Raw genomic sequence first — 17,979 nt, 5'->3', positions numbered from 1 at the left:
GGTGGGGAGGCAGAAAGCCGGACCCCGCCCCCCGCCCCGGGTGCTCCCCCTGAACCTCCATGGGGGGGGTGTGGGGTGAGGGGGGGGCCTGTCCCCTCCCCCACCCGGCTCCCCCCTCCACTCCATGGGGGGTTTTGGGGTGGGTGGGTGTCTGTCCCCTCCCCCATCCGTGACACCTGGGTTCGCGGCGTGGGGGGAGGGGCACTGACCAGTTCACCTGGTTGGATGCCACAGTGGGGTGGGGGATGGGCCCCCCTCCCCCTCCTCCTCCTCCCCCCCCCCCCCCCCCCCGATGGCTGTGGAGGGGGAGGAGGGGCGGCCGGCTCCCACCAGCTGCAGGGGGCGGGGGCAGGGGGGTCACCCCCCGTTCCCCTCCCCCCCCGGCTCCTGGCGGTCTCGCGGCGGCGGCGGGGCCGGAGGCTGCGGAGCGCGCGCGTTGCGGGGTGCGTGTGTCACGCGTGACGCGGCGTGACGTGGGGGGGACCCCGGGGGGGTGTCCCGGGTCCCGCGTGGGTTGCACCACGTGGTACGGGGCGTTGTTGTGACGTAGGAGGGGGAACCCCTTAGTGACGTAAGGGGGGGGGCCCGCGGTGGTGGTCGGGGGGATCCCCGGGGGGGTGCCCGGGGGGGTGGGTGTCCATGGGGGTTTGGGGGTCCCTGAGGTTTGGCGGTTCCCCGGGTTTTAGGGGTCCTTTGGGGGTTCCCCGGGCTTAGGGGCCCCCTGGGAGTTGGGGTTCCCGAATTTTGGGGGGGGGGTTCCGGGTGTTCCCACGTCTGGGGATACTTGGGGGGTCCCCCGGTGTCCGGGCCCCTTCCCACCCTCTCTGTCCCCTCCCCCCCCCCCCAGATGCAGCTGCTGCGGTTCTACGTGCGGCCAGGCCCCCCCGAGCGGGTGGGGGGCTCGGGGGGAGGGGCCGGGGGGGCCCCCTCAGGGCTGGGGCTGGGGTCCCCCCTGCGGGTGGCCAGGGCTGTGGAGCCGGGAGTCACCGCTGTCACCTGCGAGCTCTGCTACTACCTGGCCTGGGACGGTATGGGGGCGGGGGGGGCGGGGTGATGATGGGGGGGACACACGGACGGGGGGGACATGGGGATGTGGGGGACAGGGTGGATGGGGGGACATGGTGGGGGACAAGGGGGGGAGACATGGGGTGCGGGTGGCTTTGGGGACCTGGGTGGACACGGGGGCATGGTGGGACACGAGGGCTTGGGCGATCTGGGGACCTGGGGGACAGGTGGGGGTACATGGGGGGATGGGGGGGACACGGGGACATGGCAGGGGACGGGGGGTCCGGGGCAGTCAGCGGCTGATGGGGACTTTGGGGAGTCTCAGAGGGCTGGGGGGGGGGGGGGTGGCTGGGGCGTGTTGGGGTGCATTGAGGGGTGTTTGGGGGGGTCTCTGCGGAGGGGGGGGCAATGGCTGGGGGGGGTTGGCTGGGGGAGGGAGTGCCAGTGTTTGTGCTGTGCAGGGGAGACCCCCCCCGACGCGGAGGAAGGCCGGATCCTGCGCTGGCTCCTGGGGTCCCCCCTGGGTGAGGGGGACGAGGTGGCCCCCCAAAGCTTCCTGCGCCCCCAGGGCCCCCACCTGCTGCTGGAGATTGGGCCCAGGTAAGGGGAGGGGGTGTCCCATGGGTGCGGGGGGGCCTGGCGGGGGCTCCCAGGCATCCTGGGGTTTGTCCCATGGGTGCTGGGGGTCCCATGGGTGTGAGTAGGTGTCCCATGGGTGGGGGGGGTCCTGGGGGGGCGGGTGTCCCATGGATGTTGGGGTTCCCATGGGGGCTGGGGGTCCCATGGGTGTGAGTAGGTGTCCCGTGGGTGGGGGGGGTCCTGGGGGGGGGGGGTGTCCTATGGATGTTGGGGTTCCCATGGGGGCTGGGGGTCCCATGCGTCCTGGGGGTTTCCCATGGGTGTGAGTAGGTGTCCCATGGGTGTGGGGGGTCCTGGGGGGGTGGGTTCCCATGGGAGCTGGGGGTCCCATGCGTCCTGGGGGTGTCCCATGGGTGCTGTGGGTGCCGGCAGGCTGGGGGTCTCCACGGCCGCCTCCACCAACGCCGTGTCCCTCTGCCGGGCGGCCGGGCTGAGCCGCGTGCAGCGCCTGGAGCGCTCCCGCCGCCTCCTGCTCCAGGTGGGCACCGGGGGTGGGAACAGCATGGGGGGCACTGGGGGCACTGGGGACGCTGGGGGCTTGGGGGGCGTTGGGAACATCGAGGGCACTGGGGACATTGGGGACATTGAGGGCACTGGGGGCATTGAGGGCATTGGGGACATGGGGAACATCAGTTCTTCTGGTGGTCCCCCTGTCCCCAGGGGTCCTGTGGCCCCAGGGGTCCCCCTGACCCTGGCTGGCCCTGGGGTTCCCTGTGGCCCTGGGGGTCCCCCCATCTCTGGCTGTCTCAAGGGTCCCATTGTCCCCTGGGGTCCCCATGTCCCACCCATCCCTGTTTTTCCCTGGGGGTCCCCGTATTACCCTGTCCCCAGGCCCCCCCCCCCGCTCATCTGTTCTTGGGGGGGTCACAGTGTCCACCTGTCCTTGGGCTCCTGGTGTCCCCTACTTTCTGGTTTTCCCTGTGTCCCCCTGTCTGGGAGAGCCCCCACGGGGGTCCCCACCAGGCTGAGGGACGACACGGTGTGGGGTCATGTCTCCCCCAGTTCGAGGGGCAGCCGCCGGCGGGGGCGGCGGGGCGGCTGGGGCGGGCGCTGCGGGACCCCATGACGGAGCAGCTCTACCCGGAGCCACTGGCCACATTCGAGGTCCCCGTGTGCCCGGTCCCTGTCACCACCATCGACGTCCTGGGGGGTGGCCCCCAGGCCCTGGAGCAGGCGGACCATGAGCTGGGTAGGGGGACACTGGGGGATGTGGGTGGATGTGGGACATGGGGGTACTTGGGGACATGGGGACGAGGGGGGACATGAGGGAATTAGGGGGACAGAGCAATGTGTTGCTGCTTGGGGACATGGGGACATGGAGGACAAGAGGACACGAGGATGTGGAGAACATGGGGGTGCTTGGGGACATGGGGGGAAGGGGACATGAGAACATGGGAGATGAGAACGTGGGGACATGGCACATGGGGTGGTGGGGACATGGAGGACATGGGACAAGGGGATGATGGCATGGGGACACTTGGGGTCATGGGGACACAGGTGTCCCTGGAGGGTGCTGGCCGCCGCCCGGGTGTGAGTCGAGAGACCTGGGGGGGGACATGGCGGGGGTGGCAGGGGTGTCCCTGGGGACCCTTGGGGACACTGGTGTCTCCCCAGGCCTGGCCTTCGACCCCTGGGACGTGCAGTACTACACCCGCCTCTTCCGCGCCGCCGGCCGCAACCCCACCTCGGTGGAGTGCTTCGACCTGGCCCAGTCCAACAGGTGCCCCCCGGAGCCCCCCCAGATCCCTCTGACGTCCCCCCACCCTGGACCTCCCAACCTCCCAGCTCTCCCCAGAGCCTTCCCCCATCCCCTGGAGACCCCCAAACTCCCCGAGCCCCACCGAGTCCCCCCTGGCACCACTGTGCCCCCCCAACCCCTGACCCCCCCCCCCCCAAATCCCACTGAACTCCCCAACTTCTCAAATTCCTGTGACTCCCCAACCCCCCCCTCCCCCGATTCTCTGACCATCCCCTGCTGTCCCCCCAAATCCCCTGGACAGCCCTGACCCCCCGCTTTGGTGGCTCCCCCCCGACATCCCCCCCCCCAGCCCTGCCATGTGACCCCTCATGTACCCCCACAATGTCCCTCCATGTCACCCCCAGCGTGTCCCCACCCTTATGTCCCCCGTTGATGCCACCTCCCCATGACCACGTCCTCTGTTGATGCCACCCCCGTGACAACGTTCCCGCATCCCCATTGATGCCACCTCCCGTGCCCACGTCCCCGTGGTGACGCTGCCCCTGTGACCATGTTCCCGTGTCCCCAGCGAGCACAGCCGCCACTGGTTCTTCAAGGGGCGGCTGGTGGTGGATGGGCAGGAGAAGCCACAGTCGCTCTTCCAGAGCATCATGGGGACCCAGAGCTCCAGCAACCCCAACAACGTCATCAAGTTCTCCGACAACAGCAGGTGAGACCCCCGGGTGCCCCCGTAGCGCCATGCCAGGGCCCTGGGTGGCTTTTGGCCATGGGTGACCGTGGTGTGGAGTTTGGGTGAGGGTCCATCAGCTGTGGGTGCTCATGGCATGGGGGCTTGGGGGTCCCATGGGCCACGGGTGATGATGATGTGGAGGTCGGGCCATGGCATGGGGGTTTGGGGGTCCCGTGGGTGATGATGGTGTGGAGATTGGGCAGTTCCATCACCCGCGGGTGCCATGGCATGGGCACGGGGGGCTCCTGTCACCCAGGGCTACCCACAGCATGGAGCTTGGGGGACCCTTCGCCCAGGGGTGACGGTGGCACCCAGACCGGGATGGTTCCATCACCCATGGATGCCTGTGCCTTGCGGTGTGGCCCCACCGCGGGCACTGGCGGGGGGGGTGGGGGTGACATGTCCCTTGTCACCGCAGCGCCATCCGGGGTGTGCCGGTGACGACGCTGTGGCCGCGGGACCCGGCTGAGCCCAGCCCCTTTGAGAAGAGGACCACCATCCGCCACGTCATCTTCACCGCCGAGACCCACAACTTCCCCACCGGTCAGTGGGGTTGGGGAGGGGGCTGGGGGGGGGGGGGTGTGACGTGAGGAGTGGGGGTGTCCTAACCTGCCCCCCCCCCCCCCCTCCCCCAGCTGTGGCCCCGTTCAGCGGGGCGACGACGGGGACGGGGGGCCGCATCCGGGACGTGCAGTGCACTGGCCGCGGTGCCCATGTCATCGCTGGCACCGCCGGCTACAGCTTCGGCAACCTGCTCATCCCCGGTGAGACCCTCGGCACCCCCCAACGCCCTGAGGGTCCCCCGCCCCGGACCTCCCCAAAACACCCAGGACCCTCCCAACTCCCTGGGGAGCCCCCAGACCCCTTGGTGCCCCCCAGTAATCCAGAGACACCCTCCCCCCCCCCCGAAACCTCCTGGGACCCCCCAGTACTCCTAAGACTCCCCCTAAACCCCACAGGACCCCCGGGGCCCCTCAGTATAGTGCAGGGAACCCCCCGCCCACCCCCCTGGGACCCCCCGACCCCTCTGAGATGCCCCCCCAAACCCCTCCAATCCCGTAAAGCGTCTGGGACCTCCCCCATCTTTCCCAGACCCCCTCAATACTCCTGGGACCCTGAGAAACCTTCCCGGGACCCCCAATACCCCAGGGACCGCCCCCCCCCCCCCTTCAAACAGACCCCTGGGACCCCCCAACTCCTGGGGTCTCCCAACCCCTTCATAACCCCCTGCCCCCCCCCCAGACTCCCCTTGGGATTCCCCAGTACCACTGGGAACCCCCCAAGACCCCCAATAACCCAATGACCCCCCCCTAAAACTCCCTCAATTCCTTAAGCACCCTACCCCCCCCCCCCCCGACTCCCGGGGCCCCCCCCCCCCAACCTCCACAAGGCTCCCCTAAACTTCATTGAACACCCCAAAACACCCCGAGATCCCCCCAAACCTGGGACCCCCCCAAGCCTGCCCCCACCCTGGCCAGACGGGGACCCCCCTGTCTGCCCCCCGCCCCAGGCTACGAGCTGCCGTGGGAAGACGGGGCGCAGCCGTACCCCAGGTCCTTCGCCCGCCCTCTGGAAATCGCCATCGGGGCCAGCGACGGGGCCAGTGACTACGGCAACAAATTTGGGGAGCCGGTGCTGGCCGGTGAGTGGGGACCCCCCCCGGGGACACTTGGGGACCCCTGGGGACATTCAGGCACCCTCCAGGGACACTGAAGACCTCCATGGTCTTGGGGACCCTTGGGAACAACCTGCAGCCTTTAGCGACCCCAAGGACATTTGGGGACCTTCCAGGAACACCCAAAGATCCTGGGGACCCTTGGGGACATCCCATGGCCTTGGGGACCTCTGGGACATTTTGGTGACCCTCCAGCCTACACCCAAAGACCTCCGTGGCCTTGGGGACCCTCGGGGACGTTTAAAGACCTTTCGGGGACTCCTGGAGATCTCCATGATCTTGGGGACCTCTGGGATATCTGGGGACCCTCTAGGTGACACCCATGTTCCTGGGGACACTGCTCTGCCTTGGGGACCTTGGCGATGTTTAAAGACCTTTCAGGGGCATTTGGAGACCTCCATGGCCTTGGGGGACCCCTGGGGACCCCCTTGGGGTGGTGGCCACATGACGGATGGCTTTGGGCTGGCAGGGAGGTGACACCGTGGGCTGTCCCCAGGCTTTGCCCGCTCCTTCGGGCAGGTGCTGCCGGGGGGGCAGCGGCGGGAGTGGATCAAACCCATCATGTTCAGTGGTGGCATTGGTGCCATCGAGGATGACCACGTCCGCAAGGAGCCCCCTGAGCCAGGTGAGACCCCAGCTCTGGGACCCCCAACCCTTCCGTGGGACCCCCAAACTTCCCCTGGGACCCCCAAACCCTCCATGGGACCCCCAAATCCCTATAGAATCCCCCAACTTCTTCCAGACCTCTAAATCCCCATGGGTCCCCCAAACTTACCTGGGACCCCCGATCCCTCCATGGGACTCTCAAGCTTCTCTCGAGACCCCCAAATCCCCATGGCTCCCCCAACTTCCCCCAGAACCCCTAAACCCCCACGAGACCCCCAAACATAGCCCCATAACATAGCCCACCATAGGATCCCCAAATCCCCCCCCCCCCCCCCCAGGAATCACAAGCTCTTTGCGGGGCCTGGGGGGGTCTCACACACGTGTCCCCCCACCCCAGGGATGCTGGTGGTGAAGGTGGGGGGCCCTGTGTACCGCATCGGTGTCGGCGGAGGGGCTGCCTCCTCCATCCAGGTAAGGGGGAGAGACCAGTAGGAGGTGGGCTGTGGGGATCGGGGAGGGTGTCCCCATGTTGTGGGTCTGTGTCCCCGCGGTGTCCCCAGGTGCAGGGGGACAACACGGAGGAGCGGGATGCGGGGGCAGTGCAGCGGGGGGACGCTGAGATGGAGCAGAAGATGAACCGGGTGTTGCGGGGCTGCATCGAGAGCGGGGGCGACAACCCCATCTGCAGCATCCATGACCAGGGGGCTGGTGGCAACGGTACGGGGACATGGGGGACATGGGGGTCATAGGGACATCGGGGGGGAACAGGGTCACAGGAGGACGTGGGGGGACACAGGGTGATGACAACCCTGTCTCCACTCTCCGTGACCAGGGGGCTGGTGGCAATAGCATGGGGACATGGAGACATGGAGCAGGGGGAGAGGGACGGGGACATGGGGACATGGGGCAATGTGGGGGCACATGGCGGGGGTCCGCAGCATCCCCATCACTGCTGTCCCCAGGGAACGTCCTGAAGGAGCTCAGCGAGCCAGCGGGGGCTGTCATTTATGCCAGCCGCTTCCAGGTACTGGGACACCCCCACCACCACCCATGGGACCCCTCCCACCCACGGGACCCCCTCTTCTACAGGACACCCCCACCCATGGGAGCCCCCACCCACGGGACTCCAACCCATGGGACCCCCCACTGATGGGACCCCTCCCATCCACAAGACCTCCACCCATGGGACCTCGCCCACCCATGGGACACTCCCCCTACAGGACCCCCCGCCCCCATGGGAGGCCCGTACCCATGGAACACCCCCCCCAGGATCCCCCATCCCCAGGATCCCCCCACCCAGGACCCTGCACCCACAGGACACCCATCCCATCCCCCCTCCCTGTGGGAACCCTTGGATGTCCCCAGCCCCATAGACACCCCCGGGTGCACCCCACCCCCACTGTGTCCCCCAGGTGCCCCAAAAAGCCCATGGGATGCCCGACATCCCATTGTGTACCTGCTCCCCCCCCCCCCCCCAGGTGCCCTCAGGGACCCCCCATGTCCCCTAGGTCCCCCAGCACCCCTATCCCCACCATGCCCCCCAGACCCCAGTGCCCTCCTGGTGCCCCTTGTCCCCTCGGTGCCCCCTGCCTCCCCCCTGCACCCGCGGTGCCCCAGTCGTGGTGACACGGGTGGTGGCAGCGGGGGGACCCAACTCTGAGCGTGCTGGAGCTGTGGGGGGCCGAGTACCAGGAGTCCAACGCGCTGCTGGTGCGGCCGCCCCGGCTGGGGATGCTGCGTCGCCTGGCCGCCCGCGAGCGCTGCCCCCCTCTGCGTGGTGGGGACCATCACCGGGGACGGGCGGGTAAGGGGGCACAGAGGGGGTCGGGGGACATGGTGTGGGGGACCTGGGGATGTGTGGGGGTGGGGGGTGTGGAGACATGGGATCTGGGGATGTGGTGACAAGGGGGACATGGGATATGGGGACGTGAGACACGGTGCAGGGACATGGGGGTCACCGTGGGGGTGTTGGACATGGGGCGTGGGGACACGGGGACATGGGACGTGGGGATGCGGGGGACACAGTAACACACAGGGCCATGGGGGCACACATGGACCTGGAGGGACCTCGAGAGATTGAGGGACACGGGGGGGGTCTGGGGGATGGCTTTTGGGGGTCCCTGTTGGGCAAGGGGAGTTTTGGGGGGTATATGAGGTCCTTTTGGGGGGGGTCTCTGGGGAGCAGGAAGGTTCCTGGGGGGGCAGTTTGGGGGTGCCTCAGCCCCGCTGAGCCACCCCCCCGTCCCCCACCCCAGATTGTGCTGGTGGATGACCTGGAGGCACCGGTGCCCGAGGGGGGGTCCCACAAGGGGCTGCCCACCCCCGTCAACCTGGAGCTTGAGTGGGTGCTGGGCAAGATGCCCCGCAAGGTGAGGGGGGGGGCAGGGGGCAGGGGGTCGCTGCGGGGACCTGACGGACACCCCTTGGGTGTTGAGGATCCCCCCATTGGGAGTGGGGAGACCCAGTGGGGTTGAGGCCCACCGTGATGATGGGGACACCTCAATGGGGACACCTCAATGGGGAGGGGGACCCTCCAGTTGGGAATGGGGACCCACATGGTGAGGGGGTCCCCATCCCCTGTGCCCCCCAGGAGTTCGTGCTGCAGCGGGTGCCCCCCACCCTGCGCCCGCTGGCGCTGCCCCCGGGGCTGTCGGTGCGGCAGGTGCTGGAGCGGGTCCTGCGGCTCCCGGCCGTGGCCAGCAAGCGCTACCTCACCAACAAGGTACCTGTGTCCCTACGTGTCCCCCCATGTCCCCCTGGGTCCCCCTGGGCGCCAGCTGGCCCCCCTGGGCCTGCATCCCTGGCAGCTGTGGTCCTCTCAGTGTCCCCGGTCCCCTCCGTGTCCCCAACCTACTTCATGGCCGCTGTCCCATCCGCATCCCTGATCCTCTCCATGGCCATGGTCTCCTCTGTGTCCCCCTCTGTGTCCCTCTGTGCCACCAGTCCCCTCTGTGTCCCAAATGCCCTCTACATCCCTGATCCCCTCTGTGCCACCGGTACCTTTTGTGTCACCAGTCCCTCTTGGTGTCACCAATCCCCCTCCATGTCCCTGATGCTTTTCCCAGTGTGTCCGCGTCCCCCTTGTGTCCCATGCCATGTCCCTCCATGGAGTGTCCCGCTCTGTGTCCCCCCGGTCAATGCCACGCTCCAGGAACTGCCCTGGCCCATGTCCCTGTCCCCCCAGGATGCATCTCACCCGTGTCCCCAACATGTCCCCACCCTGTCCCCCACAAAGCCTGTCGCTATGGCCACCTCCCGGCCTGTGTCCCCTGCTGATGCTGCTGTCCCTGGGGCAGGTGGACCGCTCGGTGACGGGGCTGGTGGCCCAGCAGCAGTGCGTAGGGCCCCTGCACACACCACTAGCCGACGTGGCTGTGGTGGCCCTGTCCCACTTTGACACGGTGGGGGCAGCCACAGCGCTGGGCGAGCAACCCATCAAGGGCCTGCTGGATCCCGCCGCCGGCGCCCGCCTGGCCCTCACCGAGGCCCTCACCAACCTCGTCTTCGCCCGCATCACTGACCTCCGCGTGAGTACTGCACCACTGCCACCGCTGCCGCCACACGGCCGTGGGAGCAGTGGCATGGCTTTGGCGTGGGCATGGGATGGCCATGCCGTGAGGGACATGCTACCACCACGGCAGGGCCATGGCTTGGGCACAGGAGCGGTGACACGGTCACGGCATGGTTATGGGATGGCCACACCATAGAACAGTGGCCATGTCACAGCCACGTGGACCATCCCACTGTCATGTCCTTGCCATGTTGTGGTCCTGAGACCATGATGTGGCTACAGGGCGGGGTCATGGGGCCACGGCCATGGTCACAGGTACCGCAGCATGGCCATGGCCTGGCCAAGGGGGACTGTGGCACGGCCATGCCATGGCACAGCTAGAGACCGTGAGGCCACAGGGTGCTTGCCATGGCCACAGGGGCCATGTCGTTGTCACACCAGGGCCATACCATGGCCACAGGGGCCATGACAGGGTCACGTCGTGGCCATGGAAGCCACCAGGCCCATGTCACTCCTGTGGGGGCCGAGCCGCTGTCACCAGGCCCACGTCATAGTCACAGGGGCCACGGCATGGCTGTGGTCACCGTGTCATGTCCACACCGCCACAGCCATGAGGTGGGAGGTGACAGGGGAGGTTGGGAGCTACCAGAGGGGGCCGAGGGTGGCAGGAGTGGGGGAGGGGGCTGGGACGTGCCATGGCTCTCACCTGTCCCCTCCCCCCTTGCCCTGTGTCCTTTTGTGTCCCCATGTCCCCTTTGTTCCCTGCATCTCCATGTCCCCCCTGTGTGGTCCTGATGTCCCTGTGTCCCTGTCTTCTCTGTGTCCCCAGGATGTGAAGTGCTCGGGGAACTGGATGTGGGGGGCAAAGGTGGGGGCGGAGGGTGGGGCACTGGTGACAGCGTGCGAGGGGCTGGTGGGGCTCATGCACCGTCTCGGCGTGGCCATCGATGGGGGCAAGGACTCGCTCAGCATGGCCGCCCGCGTCGGCACCCAAACTGTTCTGGCGCCTGGTGAGTCCCGCTGCCAGGGCGGGGTGGGGGGTGGTCCTGGGTCACGGGCCCCACCGTCACTGCTGCGGCAGAGGAACCCAGGGGTGGCACTGCCAGGGGGATGGGTCATGGGTGCCACCACAATGATGATGGGTCGTGGGGGCCACCATAATGGTCCTGGGTCGTGGGTGCCACAGCGGGGGACCCATGGGTGCCACCGCCATGGTGATGGGTCATGGGTGCCACAGTGGCGGACCCATGGGTGCCACTGCCATGGTGATGGGTCGTGGGTGCCACAGTGGGGGACCCATGGGTGCCACCGCCATGGTGATGGGTCGTGGGTGCCACAGTGGGGGACCCATGGGTGCCACCGCCATGGTGATGGGTCATGGGTGCCACAGTGGCGGACCCATGGGTGCCACTGCCATGGTGATGGGTCGTGGGTGCCACAGTGGGGGACCCATGGGTGCCACCGCCATGGTGATGGGTCGTGGGTGCCACAGCGGGGGACCCATGATGTGCCACCGCCATGGTGATGGGTCGTGGGTGCCACAGCAGGGGACCCATGGGTGCCACCATAATGGTCCTGGGTCGTGGGTGCCACCGCCATGGTGGTGAGTCATGGATGTCACCACCATGGCACTGAGATCCATGGGTGCCAACACCCCTGCTCTTGGCCATGGGTGCCCCACCATGACCCCCCCAAGACCCCCAGCCCCCTGGTGACCCCAGCTGACCTCTCTACCCCGGCCCAGGCACCGTGGTGGTCTCAGCCTACGCCGTCTGCCCTGACATCACGGCCACCGTCACCCCTGACCTCAAGTGTCCTGGTGGGAAAGGTCAGTGACCCAGGGAGAGATTTGGGGTACCTTTAAGGAGCCCCATAGGGGTTTTGGGGGTGCTGTGACCCCGGGGGGGGGGGTTGGGGTGCTTTTAAGGACCCAGGAGCACCCCCATAGGGGCTTTGGGGTGCCCTGTCAATTCTGGGAGGTTTTGGGGGGGCTCAGGGATCCAGGCCCACCCCCATGGAGGTTTTGGGGTGCTGTGGGGGCAGGCCAGGATCCCTGGGTGCATTTTGGGGTGATTGCAGGGGGTTGGAACCCTCCATGGATTTTGGGGTGCCTGGGGGGATTTTTGTGTGACCAGTGGGGGTGATGACACCCTGGGGACGTATTGGGGTGCTGTGGCTCCTGGGAGGGGTTGGGGTGTCTTTGGAGGGATTTTGGTGTGCTGTGCGTCCCCCTGGATGTCTGGGTCCCCCAGGAGCCCTGCTGTGGGTGCAGCTGAGCCCGGGGCAGCACCGTCTGGGGGGCAGCGCCCTGGCCCAGGTCTTCTCACAGCTGGGGGACAGCTGCCCTGACCTGGAGGACCCCGAGGTCCTGGCCGCCGCCTTCCGTATCACCCAGCGCCTCATCGAAGGTGGGTGCTGGAGGGGTTGGGGGAACCCCCCTCCCCGAGGGGTTGGGGGAATATGGGGGGGGTGGGGAGGGGCTGGGGGGGGAGGATTCTGGGACAAAAGGGGGGGTAGCAGTGGGGGTTGGGGGCTGGGGATTGGGATGTGGGGGGGATTTGGGGTGACAGGAGGTGACCTGGAGTGCTCTTGAGTTGGGGTGGGGAGTGGCGGGGGGACGTGGGGGCAGACCCTGATGGCGCTGCCCCCCCAGAGCGGGGGCTGAGCGCGGGCCATGATGTGAGCGATGGGGGGCTGCTGGGCTGCCTGCTGGAGATGGCCTTTGCCGGCAACTGTGGCCTCCAGGTGGACATCGCCACCATGCCCTCCGATGCCTCTCGTGAGTCACTGTCACCCCCCTCGGTGACACCCCACCCTGGGGACCCCTCCCCCACCCCCGGGGACCGTTCCGTCTTGGGGAATCCCCAGGAATCCCCGGAGAACCCTCATCTCTATGTCCCACCTCCCACGTCCCCATGTCACATGCACCACATCCTCCTGTCCCCCACATAAAGATGTTCCATGTCCCCACATGCCTCATCCCCACGTCCCATGTCCTCGTGTCCTCATGTTCCCATATCCCCATTCTCCGCTGTCCCCATGTCCTCATGCCATCACATCCCCACGTCCCTATGTCCTCATGTCCCCATATCCTCTGTCCCATGTCCTCATGTCCCCTATGTTCCACATCCCTGTGTCCTCGTGTCCCCACATCCCCATTTCCCCTATGTCCCATGTCTGCATGTCCTCATGTTCTCTGTCCCATGTCCCCGTATTCCCACTGTCCCCTGTCCCCATGTCCCCATATCCCTGTTACCCCCCTGTCCCCATGCCCCCATTATCCCATGTCCCCAAGTCCCACGTCACAGTCTTCCACCCCGCTGTCCCTTGTCCCCAGCGCTGGCCGTGCTGTTCGCGGAGGAGCCGGGGCTGGTGCTCGAGGTGCCGGTGGGCACCAGCGTGGACATCTGCCGCCGCTACCAGGAGGCCGGTGTGCGCTGTGTCCCTGTTGGCCACAGCGGTCCTTACGGGCCTGACGCCATGGTGAGGGGACGGGGCGGCATGGGGGTGTCAGGAGGCCCTAGCTGGCCCTGTGGGCGCAGGTGACTGAGGATGTGGACCTGCAAATATGCCCCCACAGTCTCCTAGTGGGATGGGAGGTGGCCATGGCCGTGTCCCCAGGGCTGCGTCCCCATGGTGTTATGGTGGGACAGGAGGTGGCCATGGCCGTGTCCCCAGGGCTGCGTCCCCATGGTGTTATGGTGGGACAGGAGGTGGCCATGGCGGTGTCCTTGGGTCCCTGACTGTACCTGTGTCCTGTGTGTGTGAATGCAGTGGTGATAGTGATGGCCATGGTGGTGGCGATGTCCCCATGTCCCTCACCATCTCCATGTCCCTGTGGCAGGTTCTGGTGGTGGTGGCCATGTCCCTCACCATCTCCATGTCCCCGTGGCAGGTTCTGGTGGTGGTGGCCATGTCCCTCACCATCCCTGTGTCCCTGTGGCAGGTTCAGGTGGTGGTGGCCATGTCCCTCACCATCCCTGTGTCCCTGTGCCAGGTTCAGGTGGTGGTGGCCATGTCCCTCACCATCCCTGTGTCCCTGTGGCAGGTTCAGGTGGTGGTGGCAGGTGTGTCCATGCTGGCTGAGCCTGTGGGGGACCTGCGGGCCATCTGGGAGGAGACCAGCTTCCGGCTGGAGCGGGAGCAGGCAGCCGCAGACTGTGTGGCCCAGGAGGAGGCTGGGCTGCGCCGGCGCCAGGGACCCACCTTCACCCTCACTTTTGACCACCTCGAGGAGCCCCCCCTGCTCCGGCATATGGGTGAGGGGATGGAGGGACATGGCAGGGCTGGGAGGTCATGGGGGTCAGGGGGGGTCGTGGGGGAGCATGGTGGTTTGGGGGTTCTGAGGGACCATGGGGGTCTGGGCGATCATGAGGGTCTGGGTCATCATGGGGGTCTGAGTGGTTATGGGCATCTGGAGAGCCCTGGGGGTCTGGGGACCGGGGGGGTCTGGGGATCAGGGGGGTCTTGGAAGACAGGGGGTCTCAGCAGCAGGGGGAGTCTAGGAGAACATGGGGGTTCCTGGAGGTCTGGGGGCCCGTGGTGGGCCATGGAGTCCTGGGGGAGCTGGGGGGTGACTCTGCTGCCCCCAGAGCTGCCAGGGCCACGGGTGGCCGTGCTGCGGGAGGAGGGCAGCAACGGGGACCGCGAGATGGCTGCCGCCTTCCTCATGGCCGGCTTCCAGGTGAGGAACCCAGGGGGTCCACACGTGTTCCCCCCCGCCCCCAATCTGTGTCCCAGGGGGGATGCAGGTGGCCGGAGGGGGGGGGGGGGTGTGTCCCAGGCATCTGGGGGTTCGTATCCAGGTGCGGGGGGACCCAGATGTTGGGGTGTCCCCAGGTGTGGGACGTGACGACAGAGGACCTCTGCTCAGGCTCCGCCAACCTCGATGGCTTCCGGGGGCTCGTCTTCGTTGGGGGGTTCAGCTACGCCGATGTCCTTGGCTCCGCCAAGGGTAAGTTGGGGTACACCCCTCCCCCCCCATTTCAAACCTGGGGGCACTTCAGGGGGGAACCCCAGGGGGCTTTGTACTTTGACGGGGAGGGGTGGTTTGGGGGACCCCTGTAGGGTCTGAGGGTCCCCGGTGGTTTTAGGGGGGCTGTGGTTTGGAGTGTCCCTGTTTTAGGGTGCCCATGGCTTTAGGGTGTTCCTAGTTTTTGGGTGATGCTGGTTTTGGGGTGTCCCTGGTGCGGGGTGGCTGTGGTTTGGGGTGCTGCTGGTTTTGGGGTGTTGCTGTTTCACCATGCCCCTGCTTTGGGGTGACTGTGCTTTAGGGCACTGCAGATTTTGGGGTGCTGCTGGTTCATGGTGCCCCTGGTTTTGGGGGTGACCCTTTTTTGGGGTACCCTTGTTTTTGGGGTGCTCCAGTTTAGGGGTGCCACTGGTTCTGGTCGCCTCGCTGTTGAGATGCCCCCGCATTCAGGGTGTCCCTGAGATGAAGCAGCCCTGAGTTTGGGGTGCTGCTGGTTCTGTGGGTTCCCCAGTTTTGGGGTGCCTCTGGTTTGGGGTGCCCATTTTCAGGATGTCCCTGGTTTGGGGTTGCCCAGGTTTTGGGGTGACGGGTTCTGTGGCGCCCCTGGCGCTGGGGTGCCATGTGCTGAGAGGGCAGGTTTGGCGGTGCCGGGCTGCTGGTTTGGGGTGCCTGGCTTTGGGGTGACCCTCTTTTGGGGGTACTCCTGATAATTTGTGGGTGCTGGGGGGGGAGAATGTGGAGGTGTTGGGGTGCTGGGTGTTGGGCTTCCCATTTTCGGGGTGCCCTGACCCCCCCGGTTTCTCTTGCCTCCCCTGCCAAGGCTGGGCGGCTGCCGTGCGCTTCCACCCGCGGGTGCGGGGGTCCCTCGAGCGCTTCCGCCGGCGCCCTGACACCTTCAGCCTGGGGGTCTGCAATGGGTGCCAGCTGCTGGCCCTGCTGGGCTGGGTGGGGCCCCCCCAAGGTGGGTGCTGGCGGGGACACCCACGGGGAGGGTGTCCTGGGGGGTGGGGGTGTCCTCACGGGGTCCCTCTGGGGGCTGTCCCCTGGGGGGGTCCCTGGGAGTGTCCCCAGGGAGCCCCTGGGCGAGGTGTCTCCTGGGGGGGGCTGGCCCTGGGGGGGCTTCTTGGGGGTGTCCCCAGGGGTGTGTCTGGGGGTGACACAGGGGGTCCCTGGGGGGGGGGGGGATGTCCCTGGGGGTGTCACTGGGGGGGTGTCCCTAGAGGAGTGTCCCCAGGGTGGTCCCTGCAGGGGAGTGTGTCCGTGCAGGGGTCTCTGGTGGGGGCCCTGGGAGTATCCCCTTGGGGGTCCTTGGAGGGGTGTCCCCAGGGTGGTCCCTGCAGGGGGATGTCCCTGGGGGTGATACTGGGGGTCCTTGGGGAGCGTGTGTCCCTGGGGGGGTCTGTGGGGGTGGTACTGGGGGTCCTTGGGGAGCGTGTGTCCCTGGGGGGGTCTGTGGGGGTGGTACTGGGGGTCCTTGGGGAGCATGTGTCCCTGGGGGGGTCTGTGGGGGTGGTACTGGGGGTCCTTGGGGAGCATGTGTCCCTGGGGGGGTCTCTGGTGGGGGCCCTTGGGGGTCCCTGGAGGGGTGTCCCCTGCAGGGGGGTGTCCCTGGGGGTATCCCCGGGGGGGGGCCGGGGGGTGACCCCGGGGGCGGTCCGTGATGCTGTGGGGCACAGCGGAAGGGGCTGCCCCTGCGGTGGTGCTGAGCCCCAACCTGTCGGGGCGGTTCGAGTCGAGGTTCGTGGCCGTGCGGGTGCAGCCGGGGCCGGCGCTGATGCTGCGGGGGATGGCGGGCGCCTGCCTGGGCGTCTGGGTGGCCCACGGGGAAGGTGGGTGCTGGGGGGCACGGGGGGCACTGGGGGGCACTGGGGGCATAGGGACCGGGGGGGGGAGTACTGCAGGTGTGGGGCCAGGGCGGGTACTGGGAGCACTGGGCACACTCTGGGGTAACTGGGAGGGCACTCAGCACGCTTGGGAGGGCTCTGGGCGCACTGGTAGGGCACTGGGAGAGCTCTGGGGGCAGTGGGCGCACTGGGAGGGCTCGGAGTACACTGTGTGCACTGGGCAGACTGGGGGCATTGGGTGCAGTGGGCACACTGGGGGGGGCACTGGTCGTGCTGGGTGCACTGGGGCCCGTTGGCCTTCGTGCTGACGCCCCCCCCCCCCCCGCCCCCATTTTCCCCCAGGGCCGGTTCCAGTTCCGGGATGCCGGGGGACTGGCAGCGGCGCTGGAGGGGAGCCTGGTCCCCCTGCGCTACGTGGATGATGTGGGGCACCCCACAACTGAGTACCCCCTGAACCCCAATGGCTCGGGGGGAGGGGTGGCCGCCCTCTGCTCCCCCTGCGGCCGCCACCTGGCCATCATGCCCCACCCCGAGCGGGGGGTGCGACCTTGGCAATGGCCTTGGTGGCCCCCAGCTTGGGGGCGCCCCACGGCAGGGGGGGATGCGGGGGGCGCTGCCCCCTGGCTCCGCATGTTTCCACAACGCCTGCGAGTGGTGCCTGCGCTGGCCCCACGGCGAGTCCTGAGAGACCCCCCTCACCCCACCGGCTGACCCACGGACGGACCCACAGATGGATGTAACCAAGGGGTAGCCCCATAGCTGCCCCACAGAAATAACCTGACCCACAGATGGACTGGACCCACGGACGGACCCATGGACAGACCCACGGATGGCCTCACGGCTGGCCCTGACCCATGGGCAGCCCCACGGCTGCCCCATAGAAAGACCTGACCCACAGATGGAGCCACAGATGGACGTAACCAAGGGGCAGCCCCACAGTTGCCCCATAAAGACCTGACCCACAGATGGACTGGACCCACGGCTGCCCCATAGCGAGACCTTCCCCCCCCAGCTGACACCCCCCCCCCCCCCCATCGGAAGCCCGGGCCACGGAAGGGGGCGTGGCCTTCATAAAGTGCTTCTGGCTGCAGCCACGTGGGGGACAAGGGGTCGTTTGTGGGGGGGGGGCCCGGACGCGGCGGTCCCGTTGGGGGGTGTATGGGGGCATCACTGATCCCCTGGGGGAGGGGGCGCCCTGGGTCCCCTGTGGGGGTGGGAACCCTGGGACCCTTTGGGGGTCGCTCGGGGAGGGGGGGGCAGGAGGCACCCCGCTTTCCTTGGGGTGGATGGGGGCACCC

General features: G+C 67.7%; 1 protein-coding gene across 1 annotated transcript; it reads left to right on the top strand.

The window, feature by feature from the left end:
• Window positions 1-336: 336 nt before the first annotated feature.
• Window positions 337-17,647, top strand: PFAS (phosphoribosylformylglycinamidine synthase). The gene is given in 30 exon segments (XM_056359967.1): window positions 337-443; window positions 848-1,028; window positions 1,467-1,605; window positions 2,017-2,122; window positions 2,647-2,833; window positions 3,259-3,364; window positions 3,912-4,052; window positions 4,492-4,616; window positions 4,709-4,837; window positions 5,584-5,715; window positions 6,245-6,373; window positions 6,752-6,825; window positions 6,915-7,071; window positions 7,317-7,378; window positions 7,996-8,118; window positions 8,120-8,158; window positions 8,610-8,723; window positions 8,945-9,076; window positions 9,651-9,881; window positions 10,695-10,875; window positions 11,610-11,693; window positions 12,118-12,273; window positions 12,519-12,644; window positions 13,203-13,348; window positions 13,914-14,124; window positions 14,458-14,549; window positions 14,705-14,819; window positions 15,658-15,798; window positions 16,514-16,667; window positions 17,026-17,647. Coding segments are annotated over 29 exon segments (4,080 nt in total). The 5' UTR covers window positions 337-443; the 3' UTR covers window positions 17,393-17,647.
• Window positions 17,648-17,979: the final 332 nt, after the last annotated feature.

Source organism: Falco biarmicus, chromosome 14, assembly GCF_023638135.1.
Source record: "Falco biarmicus isolate bFalBia1 chromosome 14, bFalBia1.pri, whole genome shotgun sequence".
NCBI lineage: Eukaryota > Metazoa > Chordata > Aves > Falconiformes > Falconidae > Falco > Falco biarmicus.
Note: the sequence above shows the minus strand (reverse complement) of the source record. Positions and strands in the feature narration are given on the sequence as shown.